The following is a 22,994-nucleotide window of genomic DNA, read 5'->3' as shown; positions in this document are numbered from 1 at the left end:
ATACAAAGTATGAAAACGGTATGAGATAGGGAACTTATATGAGAGTACTTGCAGCTTCAAAATTGCAAACAACAAATAGCTTATCCGAGAAATATCAATCAGAACACTTCGAATTGGTTTAATATAAAGACATCATAAATAGTAAGGGAAATCATGACCTTTTGCAATGTCAAAATAATAGTATCTTAAGGATGTACAATACATACTTGGTTCTGCTATGATTTATTGATAAGACTATCATCGTAAGTAACCAATGAAAATATAACTTCAAAGACCTTGTTACAATGTTAGATTTATAACAATTGAGAATATGCTTATTCAAAGATACAACCAAACAACTAACCTTCCAAACCAAATATTTGCATTTACTAAAAGAATTTAATACTAGTAAAAGGTTTTAATTCATTTGTAGTAAAACAATCGTTGATTTTTAAATAAGTTATTATTGATGCACTTTCAGTGCTTGATTAAAAATACAATGTCACCACAGACACTGTTTATTAGAAAAAGAGTAAAATCATCGTCAAAAAGAGAAAAGGAAAACTATCCAAAGGGAACGAACAATTAGTCCTTTAAATTTGAATCATAGTATAGAGTTTATTGAGTGAAACTGAAATATCCAAATCAAGGATTGTGCAATTATTGCTGATTATATTAGATTTATCTAAAGAAATTATCGTTTGGGCAACAGGAGTCTTGTGTATCACTATTTCTACTTTTTTTTCTTTCTTTCGTGATTCCTAGTCTTTAGAGATTTATGTTCTATCTTACGTACTAGTATTTGTCTATATATATATTTTTTCTACATTTAGGCCATGGTGGTTTCGGTTTATGTTAGATCTATGAGTTTGAATATCCCTCTTGTATGATTTGTCCCTCTTATACTAGTAGGATATTTTTCAACCATTACTGATACGATTTTTGTTAAATTTACTGTAAAAATATTCAATCATTCGAAATACTAAGGATATTCTTCCCCAAGGTTGATTTTCTTAGTCCGTATAAATGCAGTTTTCCATATTTATTAATACATAATTCCTTGGATAAAAAACGGGAAAAGTTATTTAGCCATATTAGTGATTTGTTAGAATTGGTTACTGCATAAAACATTTCTTGTATATATGAAAATTGTTACCACGTCAATTATAAATAAATTTGTAAGATTTATAAGAAACCATCACACTGGTATCTTATACTAAACGTTTGATAACTTAATAATAAAAAAAAAAGTAACATTGATTGAAAACTGTAAATATATAATATGTATTTAACAAATGTTTTATGATTATATATATATATACATACATAATCAAACAGCTTGTCAAGACGAATGTCTCCAAAGATATGCAATCCTTATTATCTAACTTCAGTTCTGTTTTTCTGGCGGCACATTTGATCCAAAATTATGTAAATTTCATAAACTATGTCCTTCCTGGTGATGCAGTCCCCTCCTCTTCCATGCGATGCATATAGCTAGAACACACTTTGATGCAAATATACATGCATTCTATTCTTATCGGAATACTAAAGACATTCTGTGTCCTCTATCATTAAATTTTGTCGTTCAAAACCAATTTGACATATAAAGGAAATGTTGTTTTCAGATCTTTGACTTAGTGGGCAAGTTGGAAAAAATTGTTTGTGCTCGATTTCAGGTATATCATGGTCTTCCCATTCTGCTATGTGTCCTCCACACATATAACATACACATATATCATGTTCTCCTAAAGAAGATACATTCATTTATAACAAATATAACAATATACAATTATTTAGTGAGGCGAATGTATGCTTCTCACTTTTTTATATAGATTTTACCGTTGATTTTACTATTATATTGTTTTACACTAGTCATAGTGGGGCCCTTTATAGTTTACTGTTCGGCGTGATCAAACCCCCGTGTTGAAGACTGTACTTTCACCTTAAATTGTTAACTTTTTACACATTGTAACATGGATAGAGAATTGTCTCATTGGCACTTATACCACATCTTCTTCTTTCTGTTAAAAACAAATAACGCATTTTTCAATATGTAATGTTACTCTAGAAATAAGGAATAAAACACAGGGCTGAAATTCTTAATGCACCAATAACAACTCACCTTTATAAAACAAGCCTGCAGCGGCTAGATCTATCGGATCCTGTTTGAGAGTCTGTGGCCAGCTGGTGTATGTAGAAAGTCTCTCATTATACACTGCATATCTGGTATGTTTCACCATACGGACTACTATACAATGCCCATAAACAGTAGCGTGTTTAATATGAACATTATCACCACAGTTCCAGCCACTCAGAACACTCCCACAGAAAGCACACTGAACCTTATCACTTATACCCATGTAGTAAAATCCATCATCACACAGGTCTTTTGTATTTATACTGGGATTTGACCATAGCTCAAAAGTACCCATTCTTAGTTCGTAGTCTTCTCTCAATGGTCCAAGTCTGTCTTCATCACGACCAGGTACTTTTGACATGAGAGAAACTGCACACATTATAGTTCTCAAATACAATAAAATGGGTTTCGGTTCTTTAATTCAAATACACACAGTAAACATTATTTTGTACACGTATTTTGTATATACAACTGTTTTGGCTATAATTCTGAATATTGTTAAATTAGGACATAACATTGAGAATGTTATTAGAAAGTTAAAACAGAATATCAACTTAAAAGATTCTTCTATCCACATAAAAAGAGTGATAACTATACTTTGCAGAATTTATTTTTAGAGCGCAACATTGCGTAACACTTACCTATTGATTTTAGTTCTCTTTATTCAAGGCTAGTGTGATAAGTTTTGAACAGTAAAAGCAATCTTGATTTTAAGAAATGATCGCTTTTCTATATACATATTTCCTTAAATTTATAAAACGGCACTGCCACCTTTCAAAGAAGTATTTTCTATTGGTTTGAAATATACAAATTCCCACTCTAGTGTCAATTAAACCGTAGGTTTCAATTGGCCAGGTATTTATGTAAAAAGGTGTTTCCCAATAATTTTAGAATTGGAATTTTTAAGCTTAATTAACCTATTTGACATAATAGTAACACCTTAAAAAGAAAATAGATATCAATATTAGTTTAAAATGCATTATTGAAAATCTTAATTAAATTAATTTGGTGATTTAAATTTCACGTAATATAAATAGTAAGACTGTATTCTCGATCGTTATAATTAAGTCTTCATACTATATATATATATAGTTAGGTAAAAGTGGTAATTTAACAATTTACATATTGCGTAATAGAAAAAAAATGCAAATTGAAGATACCTATACATGTTAAGTAAATAAATTCATCGCAATTCTCCATATATTCCAATCTAATAAATTTGGTGCATCTAAGCAATATCCATACTTCTTATACACAATCCACAAATGCTACTGCTGGAATGTTGTAAACAAAGTTAAACCAAACATAAGAAAAATGAAAGTTCTTTTTTGACTGTTAAATTTTATTTGCAACATACACTTAATATCAATTTGAACGGTGTTGCGAAAATATGAAACAGACCTTTCTGTCTTTATTGTACGTATTCCTATTATTATGTATAAAAATAATTGCGAGCATTGGTCGTCACCGACTTTTAATTGAGTAGAATGAGAACTTTGTAAATAGTTAACGTATCATGTTTAGCGTCTTATAATACTTGTCAAACTAGTTTTATATCCCTATACATAAAGGGAGGTTCATGTCATATATATAGGTGTATTCCGGTGTGTCTAGTACGGGCCACATATTTGATATGTAAAACATATCAATTGCGCATTTCAGAGGATTAAATAGATTAATGAATTATAAATTTTCATCATATGATAAGATAAACATAACTAGATATAACTAAATAATCATTATCACTGAACTAGTATATATTTGTTTAGGGGCCAGCTGAAGGACGCCTCCTGGTGCGGGAATTTCTCGCTACATTGAAGACCTGTTGGTGACCTTCTGCTGTTGTTTTTATTTGGTCGGGTTGTTGTCTCTTTGACACCTTTCCCCATTTCCATTCTCAATTTTATTTATTTTATGTATATTGCTATATACAGTGTATACATGTTCGGTAATAACTGTCCGTTCCTGGATTTAGATATTTCGGTTTTAAACGGGAAACTACACACTTTAATTTACGACAAAAGAGACGATTTTTCGTTCCCTATTGTTAATTTTCCATTTTTAGATGATGATGTACCTTTGGCACCATCTTACGGTGTTTATTTTTCACAACTTGTTCGCTATGCCCGTGTCTGTTGTGACGTTTTTGATTTTAACGAACGCAACCTATGTATTATTAGTAAATTATTAAACCAGGGATATCGTTACCATAAATTACTTAAAACCTTTCCTAATTTTTCCATAGATATAAAGATTTGGTTTTGAAGTTTGGTTGTACCTGTAGAAAACTTATTTCAAACGGAATAGCACATCCTCATTTTTACGGAAATGGTGTTAACCGTACCCGGAAATTTAGAAATGATCCATGTAAACTTGTTGCTCCTTTGAATAAACTTATTCTAAAAGGTTACCTTTTCAACACTGTTATAAGATCATTGAATATTGTTTTTATTGGTATAAATGTTGATTTTGTTATCAGTAGATTAAAAGCTAACTAAATATTACTCGTATGTTATATACAAATACAATTTCATGAATCTGCAATCTGTCGATACCTGTAACTTGGCATTACACAAGGTCATGTTTTTCTCTGGCTGTTTATGGCGTCTTTACACTAAATCCATTGTATGTTGGATGTGAACGGATTGAGTCTTTAGTCTTAGAGGCATGATTTTTTGATTAGTTGTTAGTGGCTTTGAACTAGCTGTCAGATAACTGCGAGTTCTGTCAGATCTGTACATTGTGTCTTTTTGTGTCGGGATGTATAAGTACCCGGCCACGTCCACTTTTATTTTTTGTCTATCTGATGAGTTAAGCCTTTTTCAACTGATTTTTATAGTTCGTTTCTTATGTTGTACTGTTATACCACTGTCCCAGGTTAGGGGGGGGGTTGTTGTTTGTTTATGTGTTACATATTTGTTTCTCGTTTATTTTTTTACAAAAATAAGGCCGGTAGTTTTTTCGTTTGAATTGTTTTACATTATCTTATCGGGGCCTTTTATAGCTTACTATGCGGTATGGGCTTTGCTAATTGTTGAAGGCCGTACGGTGACCTATAGTTGTTAATGTTTGTGTCATTTTGGTCTTTTGTGGATTGCTGTCTCATTGGCAATAATACCACATCTTCTTTTATATATAAAGTAGTTTGTTTTTTTATTTTCTTTTTTTAATTACATTAATTAAACCCCGTCGCAAGTTTTGTGCGCCTGAACCAAGTCCTCAAAATGTTGATACTGTGTACGGCCTTTGCACCTTGGCAATTATGCTTCGCCTCCATATTTGATTCCTTTTTAGTCGATCAGAGATCGCTGTTTGTTTTTTGTTTTTTATTAATCTGATTTTCTTCTTCTCTTTTTTTACCGTAAAGAAAATGAGTTGATCAAATCAAACAAATCATATAAATTTCAAGCATTAAATCTCTTAGTGATGTAAAGTATTATTTTCAATTATTTTTTGCGACGACTCTCACATTTTACCTGTCGTAGTCGTGCTCAACTGTAGGTGTAGACAATTGTTGAAAAGGTCTATTACTATATCTACTTTTGTTTAATCTTTCGTGTTCCTTAGTCTTTAGTTTTCTATGTTGTGTCTTGTGTAATAGTATCTTTCTGTATCTTTTTTTCTTTTTTAGCCATGGTGGTTTCGGTTTGTGTTAGATCTATGAGTTTGAGTATCCCTCTTGTATGAGTTGTCCCTCTTTTACAAGTATGATATTTTTCAAACATTACTGATACGTTAATTTTTGTTAAATTTACTGTAAAAATATTGAAGTATTCGAAATTCTAAGGATATTCTACCCTAGGATTGATTTTCTTAGTCCGTATAGATGTAGTTTTCCATATTTATCAACACATAATTCCTTGGATAAAACGGGAAAGTTATTTAGCCACATTATTGATATGCTATAATTGGTAACTGCATACACAATTTCTTGTATGTATGACAATTGTTACCACGTCAATTATTAATAAATTTGTAAGATTTATAAGAAACCTTCACTCTGGTATCGTTTGAAAACGTAATAAAAAGTCACATTGATTGAAAACTGTTAATATATAATATGTATTTAACAATTTTTTTTATGATTATATATATATAATCAAACAGCTTGTCAAGAAGAATGTCTCCAAAGATATGCAATCCTTATGATTCAACTTTTGTTCTGTTTTTTTTTTCTGGCGGGACATTTGATCCAAAGTTAAGTAAGTTCCATAAATTATGTTCTTCCTGGTGATGCAGTCACCTCCTCTTCCAAGCGATGCATATAGCAAGAACACTATTTGGTGCAAATATACATTCTATTTTTATCAGAATATTAATCACAACTTAAAGACATTCTGTGTCCTCTATCATTTAATTTTGTCTTTCAAAACCAATTTGACATATAAAGGAAATGTTACTTTCAGATCTTTGACTTAGTGGGCAAGTTGGAAACAATCGTTTGTGCTCGATTTCAGGTATATCATCCTCTTCCCATTCTGCTATGTGTCCTCCACACATGTAACATGCACATATATCATGTTCTCCTAAAACATATACACTCATATATATATAACAATATACATTATTTAGTGAGGCGAATGTATGCTTTTCCCTTTTTTTATATAGATTATACCGTTGATTTTACTATTAGATTGTTTTACACTAGTCATATTGGGGCCCTTTATAGCTTACTGTTCAGTGTAAGCAAACCCCCGTGTTCAAGACTGTATTTTGAATTGTTTACTTTTTACACCTTGTAACATGGATAGAGAATTGTCTCCTTGGCACTTGTACCACATCTTCTTATTTCTATTAAATACAAATAACGCGTTTTTCAATATGTTATGTTACTCTAGAAATAAGGAATAAAACACAGAGCTGAAATGTTTAATGCACCAAAAACAACTCACCTTTATAAAACAAGCCTGCAGCGGCTAGATCTATCGGATCCTGTTTGAGACTCTGTGGCCAGTTGTTGTATGTAGAAAGTCTTTCATTATACACTGCATATCTGGTATGTTTCACCATACGGACTACTATACATTGCCCATAATGAGTAGCATGTTTAATATGAACATTATCACCACAGTTCCAGCCACTCAGAACACCCCACAGAAAGCACACTGAACCTTATCACCTATACCCATGTAGTAAAATCCATCATCACACAGGTCTTTTGTATTTATACTGGGATTAGACCATAGCTCAAAAGTACCCATTCTTAGTTCGTAGTCTTCTCTCAATGGTCCAAGTCTGTCTAACGGATGCTGGGGTACTTCATCATGACCAGGTGCTCTTGGCATGAGAGAAACTGCACACATTATAGTTCTAAAATACAATTAAAAGGTTTTCGGTTTAAAAATGTTTAATGCAAATATACAGAATAAACATTTTATTCACGTATTTTGTATATACAACTGTTTTGGCTGTAATTCTGAATACTGTTAAATTAGGACAATACATTGAGGATGTTATAAGAAAGTTAAAACAAAATATCAACTTAAAAGATTTTTCTATCCACATAGGGTGAACCATGATAACTATACTTTGCACATTTTATTTTTAGAATGCTGCATTGAGTAACACTTACCTATTGATTTAAGTTTTCTTATTTCAAGTCTCGTGTGCTCAGTTTTGAACAGTAAATGCAATCTTGATTTTAAGAAATGATCGCTTTTCTATATACATATTACCTGAAATTTATAAAACGGCATTGCCACCTTTCAAAATTTCAAAAGTATTTTCTATCTCGTTTTCTATACGTTGAAATATACAAATTCCCCATTCTAGTGTCAATTAAACCGTTCAAGGTTTCAATTGGCCAGATATTTATGTAAAAAGGTGTTTCCCAATAATTTCAGAATTGGAATTTTTAAGCTAATAATTAACCTATTTGACAAAAATAGTAACACCTTGAAACAAGAAGCTATTAATATCAATTTAAGATGCATTATTGAAAAACTTAATCAAATTAATTTGGTGATTTGAATTTCACTTTATATAAATAGATAGACTATATTCTCGTCCGTTTTAGTTTTTACATCCGGGTTCGCTGCCAGCTTAAAATATCTTCAGTTTCATGTTCTCAAAATAAGTACATCAGTTTCAATATGACACTTCATGATTTTTACATTTTACGTTCAGTACGGAGCTTCTGGCGTAATATTGGAACGGAAGTATCGTTGATAAGTTTTTACAACCACCGTATTCAAGGTACGTTAACGTTTTGGGCTTCTTTGCTGCAATGCAATATTATCATCGATCTAATCATTTTCTGTAAATCAACCTCATAAAATAGTAAATTCATTTGAAACTGAAAACTGAAAGTGTTTCTATCCCCAGCATAGATGACCTATGCAAGAATTGACACAACGTTTAGGACAATTCAGCTGTAAATACTGTTCCAACTTCAATGTTGAAAATTCAAAAGGTCAACTACTGTGGATTCATTTATTTTCGTGGGTATCAATTTTCGTGGATAGAGAAAAAAAGACGTTTCGTGGTATATGTAAATTCGTGGATCGCTGATTACAACAACAAAAAAATCAGATACGTAATTCGTGGATTTCTTTTTGATTTAGGAGATCATATAATTAACCTCCTTGGTTTGATCAATAATAAAACAAAACAAAAAAGAAGGAATTCATTGAAAAAGTTTTGAATTGTCAAAATCCTAGCTTAGGCATTCTAGGTTAAAGTGTTCATTGATAACTTCGATTACAATAATGGTCAGAGACAACTAATTATTTGTTTGTTTTACAATTTATGAATTCTTGTCTGAATTCTATAAGGCATTCAAAACTTTATGATTGAAATCTCATTTCCCTAATCAAGATATAATAAACAGTGATAAAAGTATAAGGTGTGAAAATAAATGTACATGTCATAAACAATATTACATACGGGCAATATCCCCGTACTTAATCCTATTGATTTTTAATCAATAGTAAACCAAACTATGACACGGTAATTAACAACTTGCAGTTATTTTCCATGAACAGTTATAATCAATTTAAAAAAGTAAATTATCACAGATATTCGATATATTTATTATAGATTTAATCAAAATACTTATTTCTTTTTTCAATAAAAAAAAACACGTGTTATGTTACAATGTTTATCGCTAGTCAACACTATACTAGAACTGCATAACATATAACCGGGAAATAAAAATCCGACTCCATACATGCACATTTTTCGGGATTATTCTTCGTTGAATTCTTAAATTCGTGGTTCGCTGTGACCCACGAAACCCACGAAAATTGGTATACCACGAATAAAAATGAATCTACAGTATTGAATACTAAAGAGCCAAACCGCCACTTTCTGAGTATAGGTTGTTCTGTTAAGTAGCATATCAGCTAACTGTATCAATTAGATAATTCCGTGATAATATATACTTCATTCTATATATGGTTAGGGAAAAGTGGTAATTGATCAATTTAAATATTGCGTACTTGAAAATAAATGCGAATTGAAGATACCTATACATGTTAAGTGAATAAATTCATCGCAATTCTCTTTATATTTTTATCTAATAAATTTGGTGCATCTACACAATATCTAACTTGTATACACCATCCATAAATGCTACTGCTGGAATGATGTAAACAAAGTTGAAATCCAAACATACGTATTCCTATTATTAGGTATACAAATAATTGCGATCATTGGTCGTCACCGACTTTTAATTGAGTAGAATGAAAACTTTGTAAATTATTCACTTATCATGTTTAGCGTCTTATAATACTTGTTAAACTTGTGTCATATTCCTACACATAAAGGGAGGGGGTTCTTGTCATATACACAGTTGTATTCAGGTGTGTCTAGTACGGGCCACATATTTGATATGTAAAGTATATCAATTGCGCAAATCTGTCGATGAAATATATCAATGAATAATAAATTTTCATCATATGATAAGATAAACATAACTAGATATAACTAGATATACATGTTTATTATTAAATACAGTGTATGCATGTACATTTATTACAACTCATCATCTTTTTAATCCTATCGATACATTTACTTGTCTTTTAGTATTGAATAAGTTCATGAGTTTCTCAGACTGTTCGTGAATAAATAAAGGCAACAGTAGTATACCTATGTTCGAAAGTCATAAATCGCTTGAGTGAAAACTAAACCGGGTTACAAAATAAATTGAGGTAAACACATCAACTATAGGAGAAACACAACGAAAGAACAGAAACACAGAAGTGCAACAAAGAAACACAACGTCAATGTACCACACACAGAAACGGACTATAAGATAACAACTTCCATGTTCTTGACTTGGTTCAGGACATTTTAAGAATTAATGTGACTTGCACCTGTTTTTTCGGCTAGCCAAACCTCGTGCTTTTATGGCAATGCTAAATATAACACTAAAATGACAACATTACATAATAGGACTTCAGTAAAAAAAAAAATGCAAGAACATTCAGGACAGAGAAATACAGAAATAAACATTACAATAGGAAATTTCGACACCAGGCTTATAATTTAATACACCATATGTGCGTTTCTTCTACATTAGACTCACCAGTGACGCTCAGATCAAAATAGTAAAGAAAGCCAAAAGTGCAAAGTTGAAGTGCATTGATGACCCAAAATTCTAAAAAGGTGTCAAATACGGTCAAGATTATCTATGCCTGGGATAAGAAAATCCTTCGTATTTAGAATAATTCTTACTTTTGCAAAAAGTAAATTTATAAAAATGACCATATAATTGATGTTCATGTCAACACCGAACACAGAATAAAAGCGAACACGTAAAACAATATACGACATCACATGATTTTTTTTACTAAATCTTTTAAATGTGTTCAGATTGGTTAAATGGGAGAACATTTTTTTATAATGCTGTACTGTTGTCTCACTGGCATTCATTCCACATCTTCTTTTTTATATGAATTATTTTTTAGTTTTAATTGGTTTTTAACTAGGTATTTTATTCTTATTTTGATATTTTATGGCCTCTGTTTTCATTTTAGTTGTTGTTGTGTCTCGTTACGATCATTTTTCAACTAATTGTTACTATTTTTTACAGCTTGGTCTTATGTGGTACTAGGTTATCACAGGTAAGGGAAGAGTTGAGCGCTCACAAATATGTGTATCCAGCACAATATTGATGTGCCTTTTCCAATCTTAAGTCAGAAGCCTATAGAAGCCGTTAGTTCATCTCTGTGAAATTAGGCTTTGTTAATGGTTTAATTATAAACCCGGTCGTGAGTTTTCTCGTATGGATTGTTCCCCATTTTTCATATGGGGGCCAAATGAACTGCGACGTAAAAAGTCTTTTTAATAATGCCGTTTGTCCAATCAGAACCACATAATATTATATGTAATCATATATCTCTAACACTTTGTAAAAGTATAAATAAAGCAAACCAATTATTTGCATACCTTTAATTTGTCCGAAAAATGGCTGATTACAAACTTGATGTGTCTATTTCAATCTTCCATAAGTTTCGTTAGTTCATCTCTGTCGAATTAGGTTTTGTCAATGGTTTAGTATAAATCTGGTCGTTAGTTTTCTCGTTTGAATCGTTCTAATTTTTCATGTCGTGGCCAAATAAAATGTGACAAAAAGTCTTTGTAACATTACCAATCAATCAGAAACACATACTATAATATGTTATCATATGTTTCTGACAATTTATTTCTATTTTTATCTATGGATTTATAGAGGAGGGGTAGTCAACATTCGAAAAGAATATTATACATTGTGTTTATCATCATACTCTCTTATGTCGGAAAGTAGGATTCATTTGAAGACTGCCCACTAAGCATTTCAATTTTAATCAAAATATAGTTTTTGTATCAATCGACTTTGTCCTCAGCTCCTCATGTTATTAATAGTCATATGTAAATAATAATATTGACATAAAATGATTAAGGTAAAGTAATCTAAGTATATAAATAATGCAGTATAGTCTCTATCGTCTGACCGGTTTTACAACAAAATGGAACTATATCGTAATTTGTTTATTTGCTCGGCTATTCTAACAGTTTCTGCAATTCTAACACATGGGTTAGCTATGGGACTACCGTACTGGATATACCGGCGAGTCAGTGTTAAAATTGCAAATATATCAGTGGATGCTCTTGCTTATGAAGGATTATTTAAAGCATGTAGAGAGTATGATGATAAAATACATATAGTAGAACACAAACATAAGCATATTAAAGAGTGTATTAATAGTAAGTATCGTTATGGATTACAAGTTTTTTGTTAGTTCATTTAAGGGTTGGCAGGTTATTCAATATTTATGCTTTATATCATAACAAAAAACGTTTTCGTCATTATGGTAAAAATTGAAAAAAGTGTTTTTCATGTCATACACCTATTCAAAATAGTAAAACTATTTATTTAGAATTATAAATATTTGATTAAGTTATCAGAGAAAAAAGAATGAAGAAAAAAACTCTATTAAGGGAATGATGAAAGAACCCATGCTACTAGGTTTATATATATATATATATAAACTTAATGCAAACATGTAATTTTAAAGAACTTCTACGGCAAATACATATATATGTATATCATCTTCATGTTGTGATTTAAAAAAAACACGTTATATATGTAATGCGTCCGAAGCTCTATTTTTCGATGTTCAACCATCAGGAATGCCCAAAGCTGAACATTTGAAAGCCAAGGATGTAAAAAACCAACACAATTGAAGTGCGATAGAATAAAATTACATTAAACAATAACCAAACCTTCTGACGTGAAATATTTGTATTGAATTAATGTCAAATATTAATATGAAAATTTCAGCACCTGATAGAAACTGGCTACTTCAAGCGCCTAACAAAGACTGGATAATTCCTGAAAGGTATTTGGTTTCATTCGCAATGGGTGGTCTTGCTATGACCTTCTTCTCAGATATACTCATAGCATCTGGTTTACGTAGCAGGAGACACATATTTGGATCCAGCATAAGCAATTTAACAGCAGGTGAGATATAATTCATATATCAACCGAACACTTGCATCATTGTGGGCACTTATGCTTTATGTTTTGTCAGTCGTTTTGTTGTATCGACGTCTTTTATTATCCATGTGACTGTCTTCGACCTTTGCGTTTTTGATGTTATATTTGTTATTCTCGTGGTGTATTGTCTGTTGCTTGGTCCGTTTCTGTGTGCTGTTGCATTTCGGTGTTGTGTCGTTGTTCTCCTCTTATATTTAATGCGTTTCCCTCGGTTTTGGTTTGTTGCCCCGATTTTGTTTTTTGTCCATGGATTTATGAGTTTTGAACAGCGGTATACTACTGTTGCCTTTATTTGACATTGAGATTGTTTTGTACCAATTCGGTATTTACTTAACTCCAAAATATTACATTACTATGTTATTTATTTTTAGCTCACCTGGCCCGAAGGGCCAAGTGAGCTATTCCCATCACTTTGCGTCCGGCGTCCGTCGTCGTCGTCGTCGTCCGTCGTCCGTCGTCGTCCGTCGTCGTCCGTCGTCGTTAACTTTTACAAAAATCTTCTCCTCTGAAACTACTGGGCCAAATCAAACCAAACTTGGCCACAATCATCATTGGGGTATCTAGTTTAAAAAATGTGTGGCGTGACCCGGTCAACCAACCAAGATGGCCGCCACGGCTAAAAATAGAACATAGGGGTAAAATGCAGTTTTTGGCTTATAACTCAGAAACCAAAGCATTTAGAGCAAATCTGACATGGGGTAAAAATGTTTATCAGGTCAAGATCTATCTGCCCTGAAATTTTCAGATGAATCAGTCAATCGGTTGTTGGGTTGCTGCCCCTGAATTGGTAATTTTGAGGAAATTTTGCTGTTTTTGGTTATTATCTTGAATATTATTATAGATAGAGATAAACTGTAAACAGCAATAATGTTCAGCAAAGTAAGATCTACAAATAAGTCAACATGACCAAAATGGTCAGTTGACCCGTTTAGGAGTTATTGCAATTTATAGTCAATTTTTAACCATTTTTCGTAAATTAAAGTAATCTTTTACAAAAATCTTCTCCTCTGAAACTACTGGGCCAAATTAATTCAAACTTGGCCACAATCATCTTTGGGGTATCTAGTTTAAAAAATGTGTGGCGTGACCTGGTCAACCAACCAAGATGGCCGCCACCGCTAAAAATAGAACATAGGGGTAAAATGCAGTTTTTGGCTTATAACTCAAAAACCAAAGCATTTTGAGGAAATCTGACATGGGATAAAAATGTTTATCAGGTCAAGATCTATCTGCCCTGAAATTTTCAGATGAATCGGTCAATCGGTTGTTGGGTTGCTGCCCCTGAATTGGTAATTTTGAGGAAATTTTGCTGTTTTTGGTTATTATCTTGAATATTATTATAGATAGAGATAAATTGTAAACAGCAATAATGTTCAGCAAAGTAAGATCTACAAATAAGTCAACATGACCAAAATGGTCAGTTGACCCCTTTAGGAGTTATTGCCCTTTATAGTCAATCTTTAACCATTTTTCATAAATCTAAGTAATCTTTTACAAAATCTCCACTGAAACTACTAGGCCACAATCATCTTTGGGGTATCTAGTTTGAAAAATGTGTCCGATGACCTGGCCATTCAACCAAGATGGCCGCCACGGCTAAAAATAGAACATAGGGGTAAAATGCAGTTTTTGGCTTATAACTATGAAACCAAAGCATCTAGAGCAAATCTGACAAGAAGTTAAATTGTTAATCAAGTCAATATCTATCTGCCCTGAATTTTTCAGATGAATTGGACAACTGGTTGTTGGGTTGCTGCCCTCCAATTGGTAATTTTTAAAGAAGTTTTGCCGTTTTTGGTTATCTTGAATACTATTATAGATAGCGATAAACTGTAAACAGCAATAATGTTCAGCAAAGTAAGATCTACAAATAAGTCAACATGACCTAAATGGTCAATTGACCCCTTAAGGAGTTATTGCCCTTTATAGTCAATTTTTAACAATTTTCATTAATTTGGTAAATTTATGTAAATTTTTACCAAATATAGTCTTCTGTTACTAATGGGCAAAGTTCATTATAGATATAATTGTAAGAAGCAAAATCGTTCAGTAAAGTAAGAACTTCAAACACATCACCATCACCAAAATACAATTTTGTCATGAATCCATTTGTGTCCTTTGTTTAATATGCACATAGACCAAGGTGAGCGACACAGGCTCTTTAGAGCCTCTAGTTTAGTTTCTTTAAGACCAATAAAAATAGTAACACTACTTTTAATCATATCTATCATGAAAAACATTATAATCTTATGTTTACTTGTCTGGGGTATCAAGAAGTTTTGAAGGATTGATAAATTTTTATCAAATCTCAATTAATGATTTTTTGGTCAAGATATAGAAAGCTTTATCGTCCTTCCCTACGCCTATATCACCCTGCTCAGTCATACCATATGTTTCGTTTCTAATCTTTTATTCGAGAACAGGAGTTATCGTCTGTCCCTACGCCTATATCACCCTGCTCTGTCACTCAGTAATTCTCGTATCAAGACATCAAGACTTCAAAACGAGACCAGGCATTATCAGCGACGTCACAATGTTTGGGGAGAAGTTATCAGCGACGCTACAATGTAAGGGGAGACTTTATCAAGCTTGTTTTCGTCGAGCGTAAAAGTGTCTTATGGAGGGAGAAAAGACCAGTAATAGAACAATAAACAGATAATCGTGTTTTCTTCTATAGATATTGTAAAAACTAGCCGCTCTACACCATGTAAAGCTTTCAGTTTGCTCGTTCGCTGCGCTCAATCGCCAAAAAGGTTCACATTGTGGCTATCAGCTGATATCTTACGTTATCAATGTGTAAAAACCCCGATCAGCTATACTTATCAAGCTTGCTTTCGTCAAGCGTAAAATTGTCGTTTTCAGGGAGGGGAATATGTAGCTCGTGTATCACATTACCTGACAAAATAGGATCCATGCATCATGGTAATACCATTTTGTTTATTATTATGTCTGACCAAAATGACGTTTGATTTAAGGTTTATAACATCATGTTTGATTTTATACATGTGTATACTCTTAACTGTTGACATTTATTATAACAAATGGTGAATGGCCGAAATACAATTCTTACACAAGAACAAGAATGATTCACATCCATTATAAAACATCAGGCGAGTAACCTACTTGTTATCTTAACTGTACAAGATATGATATGTATACATTCATTTGCAAATAATGATTTAATGAGTGTTACATATGCCAATATAACAATAAAAAGATACACTATCTAGTGGTTATTTTTAAACCATATTAGAACTATATTGTATATTGAACCTTTGTGTAGCCCTTATCATTAGTTCGCTCATGCTTACTCAGCCATTTAGAACACTTGCTGGGTATCGGAAAACATAGACATTGATCAGTGTACTCTCTTCTATATGAAGGATTATTGTGTGTTTACTGTACAATTACAATATACATGTATATCAATAGGACGGTATAAAAGAGAAAAATATTTCAAAATTTTTAATTTTGAATCTATTAATTTGAAAATTAAATGTTTAGCCATTCTTAAAGTTGAAATACAATATCTTAATTGATTTCTATCAGGCCATTTTTCAAAAATGTATTTTGTTTATATAGATTAGACCGTTGGTTTTCCCGTTTGAATGGTTTTACACTAGTAATTTTGGGGCCCTTTATAGCTTGTTGTTCGGTGTGAGCCAATGCTCCGTGTTGAAGGCCGTACTTTAACCTATAATGGTTTAATTTTTAAATTGTTATTTGGATGGAGAGTTGTCTCATTGGCACTCACACCACATCTTCCTATATCTATATGTTTGTTATATTGAATCATTCAATCAATTTTCATTTGACTTGGATATCTTTTTTTTCAAGTTTTTAAAATTATTATACCTTACTTCTATACAATGTACTGCGAGTCACAGGACATCTAAAACATCACAATCACGTATGCTTTCTTTTTTTCATTTCAGTTCTGTTGCTTTTAACAGTTCTTATTGTATATGGAATACAATCAGATTCGTCAGCATACTATGTGGCGTTTGACTGTGAGATAATATCGTTAATTTTGTCAATCTTCAGTAGTTTGTGTCGCTTCACAATCTGCAGAGGAGAAAAAAATGGACCGTATGAGCGCATAAAGGAAAAGTCATTTCGGGTTAATTCGTAGTCATATATAAATATACTTCAGAATCATCGTCTTTAACCAATTCACTCCTGGTTTTAAAACCGTCATCATGAACTAATTCGTAAGTTTGTGTGATACAAATATGTTGCAATGGACTTAAAGGAAACAAACAAATGTGAACAGGATCTTCAGTAGAACGTTTTTGAATAACCAAATCTGGTTCTTCCTGAATGGTTTTGCTATATTTAACAGGAATGGCCGCATGATGTATCTATATGTAAATGATGGTATGCTTTCACCTATATGTGTTCATATAATGTATATTGAGATGTGTTATTAATTTTTTTTCATATTGCTCATAAATAATAAGAATTGCTTGCATGATAATTTGTTTCAGTTTTCCTAGTTGGCTCGGAGTAAGATTAATGCCTTGAATTAAGTCAAATTGTACCTTAAAAATCAGACTAAAACATGGTGTTTCCACATCTAATCAATGTATCATTGTACTGACTTACAAATAAAGGCAACAGTAGTATACCGCTGTTCAAAACTCATAAATCCATGGACAAAAAACAAAATCGGGGTAACAAACTAAAACCGTGGGAAACCCATTAAATATAAAAGGAGAACAACGACACAACACCGAAACGCAACACACACAGAAACGTACCAAGCAACAGACAAAACACCACGAGAATAACAAATATAACATCAAAACCAAATACATGAATTTGGGATAGACAAGTACCGTGCCACGTCTTATCTCAATATCTCAAAAATAAGAGAAAACACAAACGACTCAACGTTAAAATGCAACACACACAGAAACGAACAATATTATAACAATGGCCATCTTCCTGACTTGGTACAGGACACTTTTAAAGGGGAATAAAAGTGGTGGGTTGAACCTGGTTTTATAGCATGCTAAACCTCGCACTTTAATGGCAAAGTTAAATATAACATTGAAATGACAACATAATATTACAGGACTACAATACAAACAAAAAGGAGAACATATTATACAAAGAAAAGCATGATCAATAGATAACAAAAAGCATCAGGTTTAAAATTCAATACGCCAAAAACAGGAAAACACTTAGCTTATCAGCTGAACGAACAAAAGTTTAATAACTGTGCCTAAACCTAAATAAAACGCAGAAGGACGAATACATTCAATTGACAGACAGTGTTTAAAACATATGATTTCCGGGATATAATTTATAGTAATTTCTACATGTCATGTACAGTTCTGAATCGTTTCAGCTGTAACTGATAAATATTTCACAGTTTTGTCAAAATTATTCGAATTTCTGTTAAAAAAAAAATGAGAATTGCTGTCCATGCATTTGATGTGATTGAACTTTTGATTTGGACATTTGATTAGGGACGTTCCGTTCAAAATTTCATTGGAGTTTGGTATTTTTGTGAGTGTTCACTCTTCGGTACATTTTTTTGGTAATTCTGATGTTTGCCTGTATTTCAACTTTTAATTTATTCCAAAAGAATTGCAAATGTCCAAAACGGTAGTGTGGGTTCATAACCGAAACGAACACCTATCACTTAATTATGTTTTAAAAAAAGAAAGAGACAAAACATCTAGAAACACGAAAGACAAGCACAGTGCACTTTACATAAAAAATTATGTTTTATGATCAAGCAATTAACAAATCTAACTCGATGTTGTAATGAAACCTTCTTATCTATTCTTGGATAACAATAATTGTCTTTTAAGGAAAGAAGACATTTGCAATTCGAACCGTATCGAAGACTGTCATGACTGTATTGAGTGAAATTTCTTCTTTATGCCGACTGTACGTAGGTCTACTAAAATATAGAAGAAAGATATCAAATACAACACGGCAAAATCCAAGTTAGCCTTGTAGTCGAAGTGCGAAATTCTTAAAGTGACTTCATGCCTTATGTAGATTTGCTTAATCAAAACTTATTTTCCGTATTCTAGCTGAAAAAAGGAGATAAATATATCATGAGGAGTTTGAAGAGTACGTTAATAGATAGTTTTAAAGGTTAATATGTTTGTTTGTTTTGGTCTTTAAAACAAACCACACTAAAGAATTGGTGAAATTCGTTAATATAAAACATTTAATGGTTGATGTGATCCCGAGAGTATAGGAGAGTGGAAGGAAAAGGCTAGCCATGAGTATAGGTCTTGATATGTTTGAGACAAAAAAACACTTTTCTGAAGGATTTGTTTTAATAGAGACAACAATTGTCTTTTGTAAACGCGCGTCATGTGGAAATATAAAATTTCAATCCTGGTATCTATGATGCATTATTTCCATAGATCATTGAAGTAAAATCATAGCTAATTTCGGGATAGTAAACCCATTGGTAGTTCAAAACATCATTGCTATTAATGTTTTTCAATGTATCATGTAAATAGAGGCAACAGTAGTATACAGGTATTCAAAAGTCATAAATCAATTGAAAAAAATTCCAAATCAGGGCCACAACCCAAAACCGAGGGAAACACAACAACCACAAGAGGAACAACCGGAACACTGTAGTGCAACAAATGCAAACCACTTCATAATAACATCTACACTCACATGGCATTCTAATCAAATGGCAGGCCGAACACGGATAATATCCAGAATGATCTCATGCCCGTACGATACTGCCAAAAAAAAAGAAATTGCCAACTCTACCAGACAACTAAAACACAAACAAGAACACCCATCACAGGGAAACGCACACACAAACAGTATAATTGTCAACACAACATGCAAACCGCAGCACAACAATGTACAACCTACATCTAAGCCACCAGAGGACATCCCAAACAGAGAAACACTTACGTAACCGGAATGAAATTTCGAAATTTATACAATTATGTTAATAATACCAGTCCAAACAATGTTCATGTCAATCATGGTATTAAAAGGCTATTTGATGATGATTTACTGTGCAATTGAAGATTTCTTGTTATTGCTGAATACTATGCAATTGAAAATTTCTTAATATAATTATTTTGGATCCTGATTTGGACCAACTTGAAAACTGGGCCCATAATCAAAAATCTAAGTACATGTTTAGATTAAGCATATCATGGAAGTCCAAGAATTCAATTTTTGTTAAAATCAAACTTAGTGTAATTATGGTCCCTTTGGACTTTAATGTAGACCAATTTGAAAATGGGACCAAAAATTAAAATCTACATACACAGTTAGATTCGGTATATCAAAGAACCCCAATTATTCATTTTTTTATGAAATCAAACAAAGTTTGATTAAAGACTCTTTGTGCCTCTTATTCCTAAACTGTTGTAACCAAAACTCCCAAAATCAATCCAAACCTTTCTTTTGTGGTCATAAACCTTGTGTCAAAATTTCATACATTTTTATTCACTTAAACTAAAGTTATAGTGGGTGGGGTGACCCTAGGGACTTCCCCGATATTTCATTTGATTAGTTATTTAGTCTCATACATAAATGTATATGGTCGAGGGGTGGGGATCTCATCCGTTTCAAACTTATCAAACAGAAAGAGGTAGAGTGGCCCAATGGACTCCACCTATAGATCATAAGATTTGCTTACATTCAGGTATCATATATATAGTTGCACTATGTGTGCCTGTCCTAAGTCAGGAGTCTGTAATTCATTGGTTGTCGTTTGTTTATGTGTTACATATTTGTTTTTAGTTATTTATTTTGTATAAATAAGGCTATTAGTTTTCTCGTTTTACATTGTTTTACATTACCACATCTTTTTTTTATATAAGAAACTTCCAGCTATTTTAACTGACCCATCAAAATTGAGAAGAAAACAATTACCCTTGAAATTGCAGTAATATGTTTAACTTTAAAAGCATCTAACATGGATTACCAAAATTTACCACTGATAAAGAAAATTTATACTGTTACCAGGAACATATATATTGTTATATAAACTGTTCCCAGCTGTCACATTGTATTGGATTTTGACATTAAAATTTGTGTACAAAATATGTTCTGCTTTTTCTTTCTTTTACATATATCTTTTGGTTTTCAAGTCTAGTGTTTATATTTATTTACCATGCATAGATGTATTTTGTCACCTGTCTGGATTTTTTTTACATGACAGCCAAAACCCGGGATTATCCTTATCCGCTTCCGGAATCGGATCCGATATTGTAATAGTTTCTCGCGGCAGCCATTTTTTCAATGTCGTTTGACAGATTGTGAGATACGATTTTACTCGAATTTACACATTGTTTGTCGGCGATTTTCTGTATAAGTATTTATAGCGGTTGATCAAATTGAACATCGCTGTCATGAATAGTAATGATGAAAATAAGTTTAGATCGTTTATTAGGAAACTTTGGTAAAAATGTTAGGAAAGTTATTTTTTTGAATTTTCTTTCAAGGTCCATCGGGCATGTCGGGCGTAGCTAGTAACCGAGTAGAAAGTCCGACTGCAAAAGTGGAAGGTCGCAGACCTCGTACCACCGCTGATTTTAACCCCTGCGTCCAAATTGAAAAGATACGAAAATTTTGTCTCCTAATTCGAAATTGCCGCCAACAGCGTGATCAGTTGAAATTATTTTAATAACCTACTGCCGTAGTTGACTACGTATTGACGACAAACAATATTCCTACGACTTTTGCAATTTGGGAAATCTAAACTACTCGTCTTTAGAGATTTTCGGCGATTAAATATTTCATACATTTGTTCTTTGACATCTTAGCCAAAAGTTCAGGGGATAATACAATACATTAGGATTCCTAATGTGCAACTTCAAATCTTTTGGGAAAATCGACAATCATTTAAGTTTTCTGGTCATATTTTTTGTAATCCAGAATGAAAAGTATGAACAAACTGTCCAATAGCATAGGTTCAGATTATCTGATTGTTCTATTTATAGTTAACCTTATCTACTCACTGATTAATCAGTCTCACTTGCGGACAAACTTATCCCATACCAGTAGTGTTACTGTTTTAACAAACAATTACTATAGGAAATATGAAATAGTAACTTTTTGATCTTTTATAATTTCAATAGACCACTTTCGAGTTCATCCGTCACCGGCAAAAACTCGTCAATTATGCACGCCTTTATGACGTCATTTACCAGATAGAGGGGCTCGCCTGTATCCCTGCACTATTTACGTTCATCAAGCGTCTTAGTGATCGTTTTTGTGCAGGATAAACTAGAAATAATGGTTGCTCTGTAGGTACTTACTGACAATTCCCTAATGACAGCAGTGTTGATTGTCTATTTTTAGAATTCAATTTGCCGAATAATTCGTACAATATAGAATTATAATTTTCCAACCACTCGCTCAACCTTGTAAGGAAGTGACGACGCCCCTAAACGCACAGATGACTGCGATAAAGGCGCGTATAATTGACGAGTTTTTTCCGGTGACGGATGAACTCGAAAGTTGTCTATTAAATATGATTTAGTAAAGACTCATTTCACATTCTTTTATAACTAGTAACATTTTTGAATGTTTATAACAAATATATACACTTATGATATAGAAAAAATAAGTATCGAAGAGTATTCTTTTTTGGTTGAAATATTAGTTTAAAATAGTAATGGAAAGTGCTCTTTGAGAAGAAACCCACACAAAACCCTCTTACATAATTCCCTATATATATAAAAAGAAGAAAAAAAGTACCCTTTGCAACAAAATTTTCTACAAACTCTCTTAAATTTTTTCTATAAGAGTCTATTTTAACTTACCATGGAAGAATATTATAGATGAATATTTATAGTTTTAGAGCCCAAAAAGGACCGCATTTTATAGAAAATGACATATATATATATGTATATACAATTTTATCAATTTTATCAATAAGAAAGT

The 22,994-nt window shown here is 32.3% G+C and overlaps 1 protein-coding gene and 1 pseudogene across 1 annotated transcript; one reads left to right on the top strand and one right to left on the bottom strand.

Moving 5' to 3' along the window:
- Window positions 1-6,248: 6,248 nt before the first annotated feature.
- LOC134686442 (putative inhibitor of apoptosis) lies at window positions 6,249-7,508 on the bottom strand (annotated as a pseudogene).
- Window positions 7,509-11,944: 4,436 nt separating this feature from the next.
- Window positions 11,945-17,568, top strand: LOC134686441 (uncharacterized). Its single transcript, XM_063546106.1, has 3 exons — window positions 11,945-12,304; window positions 12,882-13,061; window positions 17,033-17,568. The coding sequence occupies exons 1-3, from the start codon at window positions 12,067-12,069 to the stop codon at window positions 17,227-17,229; spliced, it is 615 nt and encodes a 204-aa protein (XP_063402176.1). The 5' UTR covers window positions 11,945-12,066; the 3' UTR covers window positions 17,230-17,568.
- Window positions 17,569-22,994: the final 5,426 nt, after the last annotated feature.

Source organism: Mytilus trossulus, chromosome 10 (assembly GCF_036588685.1).
Source record: "Mytilus trossulus isolate FHL-02 chromosome 10, PNRI_Mtr1.1.1.hap1, whole genome shotgun sequence".
Lineage (NCBI taxonomy): Eukaryota > Metazoa > Mollusca > Bivalvia > Mytilida > Mytilidae > Mytilus > Mytilus trossulus.
The sequence above is the reverse complement of the archived record's forward strand: the minus strand, read 5'-3'. Positions and strand labels throughout refer to the sequence as shown.

Excerpts from the sequence above, each read along its gene's own strand:
- LOC134686441 (XM_063546106.1), top strand. The coding sequence starts at position 12,067 with ATGGAACTATATCGTAATTTGTTTATTTGCTCGGCTATTCTAACAGTT. Across the intron at positions 12,305-12,881 it reads TATTAAAGAGTGTATTAATA|CACCTGATAGAAACTGGCTA; the intron begins GTAAGTATCGTT and ends TGAAAATTTCAG. Across the intron at positions 13,062-17,032 it reads CATAAGCAATTTAACAGCAG|TTCTGTTGCTTTTAACAGTT; the intron begins GTGAGATATAAT and ends TTTTCATTTCAG.